Source organism: Saccopteryx bilineata, chromosome 1 (genome assembly GCF_036850765.1).
Source record: "Saccopteryx bilineata isolate mSacBil1 chromosome 1, mSacBil1_pri_phased_curated, whole genome shotgun sequence".
NCBI lineage: Eukaryota > Metazoa > Chordata > Mammalia > Chiroptera > Emballonuridae > Saccopteryx > Saccopteryx bilineata.
The window spans coordinates 79,870,109-79,882,881 of record NC_089490.1 but is presented as its reverse complement, the minus strand read 5'-3'; the positions used below and the strand labels follow the sequence as shown (position 1 = coordinate 79,882,881).

The 12,773-nt window shown below is 59.7% G+C and overlaps 1 protein-coding gene across 1 annotated transcript; it reads right to left on the bottom strand.

Annotated features, from left to right (window-relative positions):
- Positions 1-8,069: 8,069 nt before the first annotated feature.
- Positions 8,070-11,798, bottom strand: PIM3 (Pim-3 proto-oncogene, serine/threonine kinase). The gene is made up of 6 exons (XM_066254961.1): positions 11,127-11,798; positions 10,902-11,011; positions 10,763-10,813; positions 10,316-10,685; positions 9,318-9,494; positions 8,070-9,236 (listed from the first exon to the last, which is right to left on the bottom strand). Exons 1-6 carry the CDS (start codon positions 11,209-11,211, stop codon positions 9,049-9,051), a joined length of 981 nt encoding a protein of 326 aa, XP_066111058.1. The 5' UTR covers positions 11,212-11,798; the 3' UTR covers positions 8,070-9,048.
- Between the last annotated feature and the right edge of the window lie 975 nt (positions 11,799-12,773).

The following is a 12,773-nucleotide window of genomic DNA, read 5'->3' as shown; positions in this document are numbered from 1 at the left end:
TCAATAAAACTGTTATAAAATATTTTTCATGAGTTGTATTGGATTTCCTTTTAACTCTCTGAAAAAAAGTTTTAAGTGGCTCAGAGTATTTGTTTAAGAGGAATTCTGTTTTTCATTAAAAACTTAGCTAGCTTAGCCTGACCGGGCGGTGGTGCAGTGGACAGAGTGTTGGACTGGGATGCCGAGGACCCAGGTTCGAGACCCTGAGGTCGCCAGCTTGAGCGCGGGCTCATCTGGTTTGAGCAAAAGCTCACCAGCTTGGACCCAAGGTCACTGGCTCGAGCAAGGGGTTACTCTGTCTGCTGAAGGCCCGCCGTCAAGGCACATATGAGAAAGCAATCAATGAACAACTAAGGTGTTGCAATGCACAACGAAAAACTAATGATTGATGCTTCTCATCTCTCCGTTCCTGTATGTCTATCCCTGTCTATCCTTCTCTCTAACTCTCTCTGTCTCTGTTAAAAACAAACAAACAAACAAACAAAAACTTAGCTAGCTTAAAGAAAGGGCCTCATCGCCTGACCAGGTGGTGGCACAGTGGATAGAGCGTTAGACTGGGATGCTGAGACCCCGAGGTCGCCAGTTTGAGCGCGGGGTTATCTGGTTTGAGCAAAGCTCACCAGCTTGGACCCAAGGTCGCTGGCTCGAGCAAGGGGTTACTCAGTCTGCTGAAGGCCCACGGTCAAGGCACATATGAGAAAGCAATCAATGAACAACTAAGGTGTCGCAACGAAAAACTGATGATTGATGCTTCTCATCTCTCTCCATTCCTGTCTCTCTGTCCCTTTCTATCCCTCTCTCTGACTCTGCCTTGGGGACCAGAGGGGACCAGAGGAAGGCTGGGGGCTGTCTGGGGGAGGTGGTGAGAACCTGGGTTCCCAGGTGGGGGCAGCTGGTAGGCAGGTCTCCCAGTGGCATAGGGGCTCAGATTTTACTGGTTCTCCCTGGTTGCCTCACAGAGAAAGGCCTGGCATCTGCATGAGGTACCTGGATGGCAGGTGCTCACTTGGATGGCAGCCACGCACCTGAATAGTGGCCATGTGGGGTGCAGAGCTGAGGGCTTGAGGGGAGGGATGAGCAGGACCCAGGAAGTGGGTGCCCCACGCCTGGCAGACATGGCTAGGAGGAGTTCAGGGAGCTGCCTGGGGTGCGGCATGCCCTCCATAGATGGACATGGGTGTTAAGGCTGAGCCACCCACTTTCCCATGCACACCTGTGACCCCAGAGAAAAGACCACTTAGGTGTGGCCACAGTGAAACAAGGCACCTACCCAGCTCAGCCCCTGTCTTCCTACCACTGGACTGACCCCACTGGCCCTCTAGACCACCCATCTTTAGCTCCCTTTAGCTCCTTTTTGTCCAGGAGGTAGTTAGGTGAGGGAACTGAGGCCCAGAGATGGAAAACCCAGCCTAGGCTCCCATGGCCAGGGAGCAGAAGAGCTGGCCTGTCCCAGGGCCAGGGCTACACCGCCAATTTCCGCTTCACCATCACTGACTGGTGCCAGTGCCCCAGCTGGCCAACTCAGGGCACCCACAGCTACTCTGGCACAGTGGTAATTAGCAGCAGCCAGACATGGAAGTCAGGAGCCGGGCTGGTTCACTCATGTGTGGTGAGAGGACAGGGACAGAATGTCTCAGAAGCTGGGCCAGGGAATAGGGACAGGGAGGCCAGTGGACCACAGCTCTGAGTCCTCAGTTGCCCTCAGGCACCAAGTTACCCCTTCACCACAGGGCAAGAGGCATCTTCAGGCCTAGGATGGGTCAGCATGGCTGGGCCTACTCTCATGTGCTAATCTGGGGGAGAGGGTGAAGGGAGGGGTCTCATTGTGCTCCCCTTGGAGGCTTCCTGGACATGTGGGTGGCACCCTTAGGGCTCCATTCTGGGTCCAAATGGCCTTCCACCTGCCGATCCACCCGGACCCCACCCTTCTGGTTTTGGAGGACTCCTTGCCTGGGCATTGAATCCTTCCACCAGACTCTGGCCCCAGGTTGGCCTGTATCTGGACTCCACATTGCCCTACTGCTTCTTACAGGTGTGGCTTCTGGCCTGCCCACCACCCTCCAGGACCTCTTCTCACTTCAAACATGCCACTTTCTCTCTGCACGTGCCCATGGCCCTCTGGGAACCCCCACTGCTATGACCTGATGCACTCCTGGTGTCTGCCCGACTGTGTGCTCTGTGAGAGCCCAGAGAAGTTCTTGAACCCCCTCCGGGGCTGCAGGCAGTTCCTACACATAGACCAACAAGGACGGTCAGGGTCTCAGTCCTGCCGACCTGTCTGGGTCACTGCCCCTCTGGCAGGGCAAGCCCTTGGGGTCTGTCTGACTCCTTAGCTGGTGTGGGGGAGGCTTGATGAGCAGAAACCAGACAGCAGGTGAGGGTCGGAGCTTGGGATGGTTCCTCTTTGGGGTGCTCCACCAGGTGGGGGGGTGGCCCCCTCGTGGGGTCCTGTCAGGCAGGCATGCTATGGTACAAAATCCAATCCTGGTAGGTGTCCCCAAGTCCTTAGCCCTTTCTGTATTGCCCCCTATCCCCTATCCAGGAGAAAAGAAATGATCACTGGATGATTTGGGCATCACAAAGCACCCTCAGGAAGCACCCATAGTGTAGGATCCCTGACCTGTCTCTGGTTCTCCTGATCACTAAGACCCAGGGGCTCTGCACCAGAGAAGTCTTGTTGCCAGACAGGAGCAGCGCCTTCTCAACCTCATGATCCAGCCCTGTTCCCACAGCCCAGGCCCTGGTTGAGGTGCCAGCTCCTTTCATCTCCAAACCACCTCCTGCACCCATGGCTGGAGGCCCAGTGGGTCACTGAGCCCAGTGTTCCTGGGTGAGGCGCCCAAGGAACCTAGCCCAGTGGCAACATCTATGGGGTAGGACAGGGAAGCCTGAGGACCCTGGGCAAGGTGCCAGGGGTAGGGCCATTGACATTGGGGTTCCCTGCCCACAAAGGCTTGCCCTTTGGGCCAGGGCAGGCAGCTTCCGGGCAGGAAGTCTGATGGGAGGGGCCAGAGACCAAATCAAAGTCAGCTCACCCCCAAGCCCCATGTCAGAAAGATGGGATCCAGCCCCAGTAACTTCATCCCTGCCTGGTGGGTCAGGTCCTTTGCAATTTATGACCTCGACTTCCAGTGGGTCCCTGATCTCCCTGAGGCTCTGTTTCCTGCACCAAGTTCATTCACCCCAAAGTATGCCCATATTTATTCATCCAGAAGCAGATTCCCTACCGGACCCCATCCCACTCCCCTGTGGTCAGCGCCTGGGGTCTGGACCCCCAGGAAGGGCTTTGCTGTAGGAATCAGGCCAGAAGGAGGGCAGTGGCCAGTGCTAGAGGGGCAGGCCCTGCCCCCACTTTGTCCAGTCAGGCCTGACTGCCGGGAATGCTGAGGAGGGTTAGGGGGGGTCAGTTGTGTAATTGAAGCTCGAAGCTCTGGGCTTTGCCAAGCCTGCCTGGAAAGCCAGCGCCCTGGAAGTCATGTTGGAGGCTCAGGCAGGCGCCCCATCCAAGGCCTCTATAGAGAGGCCTGGGCCCCCTGAGATACCCCAGAGCCAGCAGTTTGGTTTGTGCCTCAGTCCCTCGGCCACGGCCTGGGTCAGGGATGCACAAGGGTTCTGTGGGCAGGCACCAGGCCTGGCTAACACCTTCCCAGCCACAGTGCCCGTGGCTGTGGCTCACATGGCCAGGCAATGGCCCCTTAGCCCCTGCTGTCCAGACCTCCACTGCCCACCTCAGGAGCTGCCCAGCCTGTCCCTTCCTTATTTTCTTTAGGCGCTGCTTTTGCTAGCACAGGGGCTCTCAGGGTCCTGCAGGGGTCACTTCCCTTTTCTGAGAAGCTTGGCCCCAAAAACATGCCAAGGTTTCGTTTTATGGATCAATTGGAGAAAAGAAAGTTAACAACGGTCTGACAGCTGCAGGTTGGTTTCGGCTCTGTCCCAGCCTTCCTCTTCCTGGGAAGCTGGGCCAGCCTCGGGTCACTGGGTAAGGAAGCCAAGAGGGGCAGCTCAGCTGTGAGCAGATCAATCAGAAGCCAGTCCCCGACAGGGTATGACATGACGCTCCTGGCAGGGCAGAAGCCAGAGCAGAGATGAAACCTGGCAAACAGCAGGGGCACTTAGCAGAGGCTGCATGTGGCTCAGGGCTGCAGCATGCCCAGGACTCTTGACACCATGATTTCTGGGTTCTGTGCAACCCCGAGGAAAGTCCCTAGGCCATGGATGCTGTTCAGAACCCGAGCAAGTGGTTCCAAAGGAGCATGATATGATATTGCCCCAAGATATGGAAAGACTAGTGGAGAGCGGGGCTAGCCCAGCAGAGAACAGTCAGGGCCGCTGGACCAGGCAGAGCTGGGAGCCTAGGCAGCCTCCAGGGCGTAGGTGGAGAGAAGGGGAGGATGGCAACTTGGCCAGGAGCAGCCTGGAGGTAGGACAGGCTTTCAGGGGTTGTGACATCCACACAGTGTGCAGACATCCTGTCTCCTGTGCTCTAGGCCCAAGCCGTCCACCAACAGTGCAGCTTTGGGGCCACTGGGTTTCTGCCCACTGAAACAGCTTTGTCTTGGCCCCAAGAGGCCCTGGGTAGAGAACCCCCCCCCCTTTTTTGGATTTTTCTGAAGTTGGAAACGAGGAGGCAGTCAGACCGACTCCCGCATGCACCCGACCGGGATCCACCCGGCATGCCCACCAGGGGGCGATGCTCTGCCCATCTAGGGCATCGCTCTGTTGCAACCAGAGCCATTCTAGTGCCTGAGGCAGAGGCCATGGAGCCATCCTCAGCACCCGGGGCCAACTTTGCTCCAAAGGAGTCTTGGCTGCGGGAGGGGAAGAGAGAGACAGAGAGGAAGGAGAGGGGGAGGGGTGGAGAAGCAGATGGGCACTTCTCCCGTGTGCCCTGGCTGGGAATCAAACCTGGGACTCCTACACGCCAGGCCGACGCTTTACCACTGAGCCAACCGGCCAGGGCCTAGAGGAACCCCTTTTTGTAGTCCCCAGACCTCAGGCTTTGCAGACAGGGCTGGTTCTAGTAAAAACAGAACTGACCCCAGCAGAGGGGTCCCTGCAGACATGGGGGACTCCCAACACTCAGCATGAGTAGCACATCCCTGGTGCTACCGTGCCTCGGGGGTGAGGGGCCCACAGCAGCTCCCTAGACCCTCACCCTCTGCAGAGCCTCCTGGCACTGAGGAGGGAGACAGCAGGGGAATCAGAAGCCAGCCTGCCCCAGGCCCCACAGGCACATCCAGATGGGCACCCTACCTTAGTGCACACATGGTCTCTTGACTCTGAGTGCCTGAGGAGCAAGTGTGTAGTCCTGGAGGCTGTCCTGGAAAGCGTGGGAGGGGCCCGGTCTGGAGAAAGAGCCCCAGTACCTCCAACCAGATCTCACCTAGAAGCCCAAAGAGGTCCCTGTGTGGATGAAGGGCCTCAAGGAACTGAAGTGGACAGCCTTCCTCCCCTGGGGACAAGAGGAACTTCAGGATCTGGGAGATGTCCTGCAGGAGGGTCTACCATTCAGACGCTGACAGAGCTTAGGTGTGTGTCTGGAGGTTGGGTGTGGCAGCTGCCCAGGCATAGAGGAGGCCCTGCTTTCTTTGTCCCTACCCAGAACCCCAAGCTGAGTGCCCCAGTGGAACCAGGATTCAGTCTGTCTCTGAAGCCCAGGACCATACTCACAGGATTCTCTGAACCCTCACCAAAGGGGCAGGTAAGGCTACCCTCCCCATGTGCTGTGCCCTCGGCCTGGCCCATCTACATCCTTCAGTCATAGCAGGGTTCTGGACAGAGCCTGCCCTGCCACCAGGAGTCTTCAACCTGGCCCCCTAGCAATGGGGACCAGAGTCATACTCTGCCTCTCTGGGCCTCAGTTTCCCCAAGGGCAACCTGGGCAAGAGTCCTTGCCTGGTAGAGCTAGGTACCAGGTAGACAGCATGCCCAACAGCCCTGACTGGGGATAAGGGTGCTCCTGGGCCCGGCTTGTGCAGTCAGAGTGGAGATGGAGCCCCACCACCTCCCTTTCATCTCTTCCCTCTTGCCTGTGGGGCAAGCTCTATGGAGGAGGCCTCAGCCCTCCACCTGGGCTTGCTTTTGCCCAGCAGTCCCACATGGGGTAGTAGGGACCACCCCCCAGATCCCCTGTTAGACCTTAGGCCCATCCTCTGGCCTCAGCCCTTGTTCATATGCCCACTGGCCCTAACACATATAGGCCTGGGCTTCCTCCCACCCACAACGACCTCTTCTCCCTGCTCACCTGTCACTCCCATCAGAGCTGGGGCCTCCACCCCAGGCAGAAAGTGTCACCTGTGGCTTCGGCTTATGCAACCCTTGGGCCTGTTGGTGGTCACCCCTAAGGCCTGTCCATCCATTTCCATAGCAGAGAGTGCCCACCCCACCTTCACAGGCATCACTGGATGGGATCCCAGGACCAAAGAGCCTCAGGCAGTCCTGGCAGGGAAACTAGGGTACAGAGTTTCCCAAACTCATTGGGCAGAGCCCTCTGTTGCAGGATAGACTTGGGGCTACACTGTCTCCCAGCCCCTTTCAGGTCTGTGGTAAGGTGGGTGTTATCCTTGGGCAAGTTGCTTGGCCTCCCACTTCTGCTGCCCATCTGTGGGGCTGGTTCTTGGACTGATTGACGCGTTTAAGAACTTAAGAGGCCAGAGTGCTTCACGTCTCCCCATCCTCCGTGCCCTCTGTGCTGAGACCAGCCTCCCCACCAGGCTCCAGGCAGCTGGTAACTAAGTGTAGGGTGTCTTGGCAGTCCCGAGGGCCTGATTCAGCATCTCCACAACACAAGCTCAGTGAATGGTTATTGGATGGTCCAGTGGGTGGACAGATGGACAGACAGATGGATCAATGGACTGATGGAGGGCCAGTGGGTGGGTGAATGATGAGTGCCCAAGACCAGACCAGCACCCTTGGCTGACAAGTGAGCCAGGATCATGGAAACCTGTGGGTAACTGTCACCAGGATTAGCTGCAGGACCCAAAGGCTGCACAGCTGCTAGTCCTGAACTTTCCCCAAGTGCCCCACCAGCATTCCTGGGAGAAGTCAGGGTGACCACAAGGACAGAAGCCCCAGTGGCCCATGTGGATTCCCAGTGGCCAGGCTGATCAGACTGAGCCATGGAAACAGATGGACAGTCCCACCCTTCACCCACTAAAGCTCCACGGCATCTGCTTACACTGAGCAGGTCGCCCAGGGCTTTAGGCCCCAGCAGTGGTCCCTCCTCGGGAGAGGCACCCCAGGCCCCTCAATAGCCAGGATGGAGCTGGGAGCCCCGTCCCATTCCTGCCTGTCCATTACATTTCCTCCCACTTCACTTTTCCAAACTTGCTGTCCTTGCTCTTGCATGTGGCTTCCAGACACTGCTTTGTCCAACTGCATGAACAGAGACAAGGGGCACATGGGTCCACATTCTCTGTAGACAGGGCATTCGGCTGGGCACCTGGACCATGGGACCAGGGATAAGGCCTCTGGGGACTCCAGGACATGTCTGGCCCTACTAGACTCAGACGTCCTCCTTGCAGCCCTAGCATGGGGAGCTGCCTGTGGGGGGCAGGGTGTGACCAGACCCTCCCCCTGGCCAGCCCTTCATGTTGCCACCCCTGGATCTGGCCGTGGCTCCCACCACCGCCTCACCTTAGACCTGTCAAGCCAAGGCCCCACCACACCATCACTGCCAATCATACCCACCTGTTCAGCCTTGCCACCCCCTGCACACCTGGCAAATTCTTACTAATCCTTCAGAACCTCTTCCAGCAGTTGGTGGGGCAGCCTGAGCCCTTTCCCCTCCCCACCTGACCGGGCCTCCTCAAGAACAGAGTTCTCTGGGGACAACCCGACATGGTCTCTACACTAATGGTGGCAATGTCGACACTCCCAGAGGCCCCTGATGGCATAGCCTACTGCTGCCCACTCCCTCAGGCGCAACAAGGGAAGGACTGAGGTAGCGAGGCCGAGCACCTCACACTGGACCTTCTGTATGGAAGGGAAAGCCTAGCCTAGCATCCCCCCATGCTGCTACCTCCTCACAGGAATGAGAATCCCCCAGCCCAATGAACACAAAACACCCATTATATACAAAACAGTTTAATTGAAATACCTGTATAAAAAATATGATCTCCAGATGTCTTGCTTTTAAACTGAAAGGAACCTCGTCCCTGATGCCTTTACATCAGGACCACAGAAACACAGCTACTAAAATAAATTAAAGGCTTGAGACTCTGACCCCCCACCCCCTAGCTTCCAGAGCCAACAAGCAGACTGTACAAGGTCAATAATTTACCCCCCCCCCCCAGGTGCACAGCCCAGAGGTGGCAGAGTCACCCACTTCCCTTAAATTAGTCACTGTACAAGTTCATCCTCTGACAGACACAGACAGGGTCGGACCTGGGGTCCACACACACAGCCACTGCCTCCCCACCCCAGGGGCCTAGAAGAGCAGGGCTGTTGAGGAGGACCCTCAACAAATAAATTAAACAATAAATAGCCCTCCATAGGGGTCACACCATAAATAGACGTTCGCAGGCTTGCAGGCGCACACACAGGTAGCAGGCATGTGGGCAGCAGAGGCCTGAACGTTGCATTGCTTGTGCACAGACATGCCCGGAAGAACATCCAAGGACGAGGGCGGGCGTGGGAGGTGGGCACAAGGGATGCTGTGCCAAGGTGAGATGAGGCCACAGGACACGAGAGTGCTCCTGGTCCAACTTGGTCAGATGGAGAGGCACTGGGGGCCCACATGGCCACCTCCCGGAAGCACATGACAGGGACAAACTCAGGGTCAAGCACCTGCCCAAGACAGACGGGACCTTGCTTCCACCGGAGGTCTTTGGACAGAAAGAGCTTGAGAAAACCAAGTCCCATGAGAGCAGCGTTCAAAAAGGCACTCAAAGCAAAGGAAATAGGCCCGGTGCCAAAGGCAAAGGTCACCGGGAGTCAGAAGTCACTGCTTTCTCAAAGAGCAGATAGTCCTACCAGGACAGGCCCTGCAAAGGGCAGGGGCTGGGCAGGTGGTCCCTCTGGCTCCACAAGCCAGGTGCAGGTCCCTTCTCACAAGCTCTCACTGCTGGAGGTGGTGCTGGCCCCGTCATCTGTGTCCAGGGAGCAGAGCCGAAGATCACAGTTCTCCTGGGTGCCCTCATCTGCCCCCACCATCCAGGGATGGGCAGAGATTTGGTCCAATGAGGGACGCTCTGAGGGTCGCAGGGACAGACACCACTGAATGAGCTGCTGGCACTCTGGAGGTGGAGAGTCGGTCAGGAAGGGACCAGTTCCTAGAATCTGTCACCCTCACCTCCCACCCAGGCTCCCACACACACCTGGGGAGACCCTCCTCCGGAAGAAGAGGTGGCCCCGCAGAATCTCTTCGTCCTGCTCGAAGGGGATGTCCCCACACACCATATCATAAAGTAGCACGCCCAGAGACCAAACCGTGGCAGAACGACCGTGATAGCGGTGGTAGCGGATCCACTCTGGGGGGCTGTACACCCGAGTGCCTGGGGAACACAAGGGGGTGAGGACGCCTGCCCCAGGTGCCAGTACCACGCGAAGTTGGCACCAAACATAAACACCAAGACCCTGCACTCCAAGTGAATCATTTCTGAGGCCTGAGCCAGGCTCAAAATCCTGCTAGTCATCACCCTGGAAAAACCCCGCGGGCGTGGCCTCCCCAAGGCTGGCCCCGCTGGGGGAGGAGCGGGTCACATGGGCGCCGGCTCGGGTTTCACAACAAACAGATGTGAGGTGAGGATAGAGAGCTGGAAAACTGGAGCGAGAGGAGGCGGGAGAGAGGAGACTGAGAGGCGAGAGGAGGGGGGAAGGAGGAGGAGGGTGGAGAGGAGTGTAGGGGAGAAGAGGAAGGCGGAGGGGAGAGGAGGAGGGAGGAGGGCGGAGAGAGGAGGAGGGAGCAGAAGTGGGCGGGCAGGCGGGGAGACCCGGCTTCCCCGCGCTCCGCAATGCGGGGATTTCTGCTTGCGCCCCCACGCAGCGCCCGCCCTCACGCTGGGGGAGGCCCGCAAAGCGCTAGCTCCAACAACAGGAGTCCCGGCACTCCCTGCGCAAATACACACGCAGACATCACGACCCCACGACCCCTCCCCCGCCCTTAGGCGCCCCCAACACAGGCAAAGGGGGCTGTCTCGAGCCAGCCCCTTACCCCTACCCACCTCAGAACAGCTCGGGATGCCCGGTTCGGTGCCTACTACGTAAACGTGCCCTAGAGGATGCGCGGCCTCAACAGTAACCAGACCCCCCCCCACGCCCCACTGCGGACGTTACCGCCGTTGGAACGCCCCGCCGCCCACCGGCCTGTGCTCACCATCGAAATCCGTGTAGACTGTGTCCTTGAGCAGCGCGCCCGAACCGAAGTCGATGAGCTTGAGCTCACCCGAGCGCAGGTCCACCAGAAGGTTCTCGTCCTTGATGTCGCGATGCACCACCCCGCAGGCGTGGCAGTGGCGCACCGCGGCCAACACCTGCGCGAAGAAGCGGCGCGCCAGGGGCTCGTCGAGTGCGCCGCGCTCCGTGATGAAGTCGAAAAGGTCCTGGGCTGGCTCAGGCCGCTCGAGCACCAACAAAAAGCCGTCGGGCCGCTCGAACCAGTCCAGCAGGCGGATGACGCCGCGCGTGCCGCCCGCTGTGCCCACCTTCCGCAGCAGCACCACTTCCAGGGGCACGGCCGCACCGCCCTGCGGGACACGACGGTCAGCGCGCACAGCCCCACGGCCTCGACCCCGCACGTCCGTCCACCTAACCCCACACTTACGATGCTGCCCCATTCGGTCACCCGCTCCTTCACCACGTGCTTCACGGCCACCTGGGGGAACACAAGGGGTCAGGCCCTGCCAGCTGCGACGACGTGCGCGCTGAGCGGGAAACCCGGATCGCCTGGGGGCCCCACTCACCGGGAGCCCGTCGGCGATGCGGCTGCCCGCGTAGACCGTGCCGAATCCGCCGCTGCCCAACACGGCGCCCACCTGATACACCTTCTCAAAACTCTCCTTGTCCGCCTTGGCTGTGGAGACCGCGAGAACCGGGTTAGTGCGGCCCGACGCTCCCCCGACCCCCAAACCCCAGCGCCCCCCAGCCCTTCTGACCATCAGATATCCCATCCCCAGCCCTGCGCGTACCCGGCTGCAGGATCTTCACCGGGAGGTGGTCCACGCCGCCCGGTCCGCAGAGGTGCGCCAGCGAGCCGAACTTGGAGAGCAGCATCGCGGGCTCTGCGCCGCCTCTGGCCGGGCTCGGCTGCCCGCGCGGCTGCGGACGCGGGAGGGTGGCCTCCCTGGGCCGTGCGGAGCCCCGAGTTCCGGACGGCGGGCAGGTGTCACGGGGGCACCGAACCTAAGAGTATCGTGACGCGCGCGGAGCAATGGTCCCGGCCGAGCCCGCGTGGACCTCGTAGACGCGCAGCAGGCGGCTCACACGCCCGTCCACCTCGCTCTGGGCTTTTGGGCCGCGAAGTCCCGTATCCCTCCGCAGGGGGGAGGGGGCGGGGCAAGCAAGACCCCGCCCTCTTCCGCCGGAGTTTCCGCGGCGGGGCCGCCTCCAAGAACCCGCGCGAGTAGCCGCGGCAATGGTGGGGAGAGGCCGAGCGCCACCTCCCAGGTTCGGCGAGGCCGGTGAGCCGGAGACGCGGCGAGCCGCCTGGGACTAACTCGCTGTAGTAGAACCGCGGAGGCACACGGCGTGGCGCGCGCGCGCGCGCACACACACACACACACACACACACACACACACACACACACACACTTCGCGCACGCGCAGCTACCGCGCGGGCGGTGGCTCAGGCATGTGGGGAGGGGCCCTGGGAGCCAATGGGAACCGGAGTTTTCAAAGAGCACCGGGGCCCCAGCCAATAGCGGCGCGTGGGCGGGACGGGGACTCGTTGGGCCCGTCCAGGCGGCTCCGGGAAGGTCATCCGCAAGACACACGCCCTCCTCTTCCAAGCCCTGAGTGGAAAGCTGGGTTGCGGGTTGCCGAGGGGTCCTGGGTTGGAGCAGGATCTGGGAGGTGCCCGCCGCAGCACCCCAGGTCGTGCGTGTGCGTCTCCGGCAGTCCGCGCGGGGAAGAGGCAGCGCGCCCTTGAGCTCCCCGCTCTGCGGCAAGGCCTCAGGACCCTGCCCACCCTGGGCTCGCTGTTTGGACCCAGGCTAGACCTCAAGCCCGCTTCCCGAGGTCCCTCCTCTTCCTGGAACCTTAGTCCTGCTGTCCCCGTGGCTGGAACGCCCTCCCCTGCTCTCCACCCATCTGGCTGTCCTCTGTGTTCATCTGCTGACTATCTCTACCGCAGAGCCCACCTTGACCCGAGCCAGCCCAGGTCCACATGACCCTGGTCTAAGCCCCACCCTCGCCTCTGTCTCCGACACTACATAAATTCACCTGTGTGCCCTGGTCCAACTCCAGGGTTGTCAGCCTTGGTCCAACGTCACTTACTGGCCTGAGCAGCTCAGGATCAGGGTGTAAGCAGTCCTGCACCAGCCCAGGTGGCTGAGCCCCAGATGTCCTCTGCCTTCCACACCAATCCTAGGCAGCGTTGAGGATTGGAAGAGCCAAGGGACCAAGTACTCTTTCTTTTGGCATTGGAGGTGCTCCCCATAACCCCTGGGATGACCCCTAAGCATGTTCAGGGCTGGCCGGCAGGCTCCTTCTGGACACCCAACTTCCTCATCACTGTCCCAGGACAGAAAGTGAACCCCCCTCTGGTACAGCTCTTAGGTCCTTGTTTTACTGGAGTTCTGTCCAGCACCCTTCTGTAGTGTGAGCCCATGGAGACA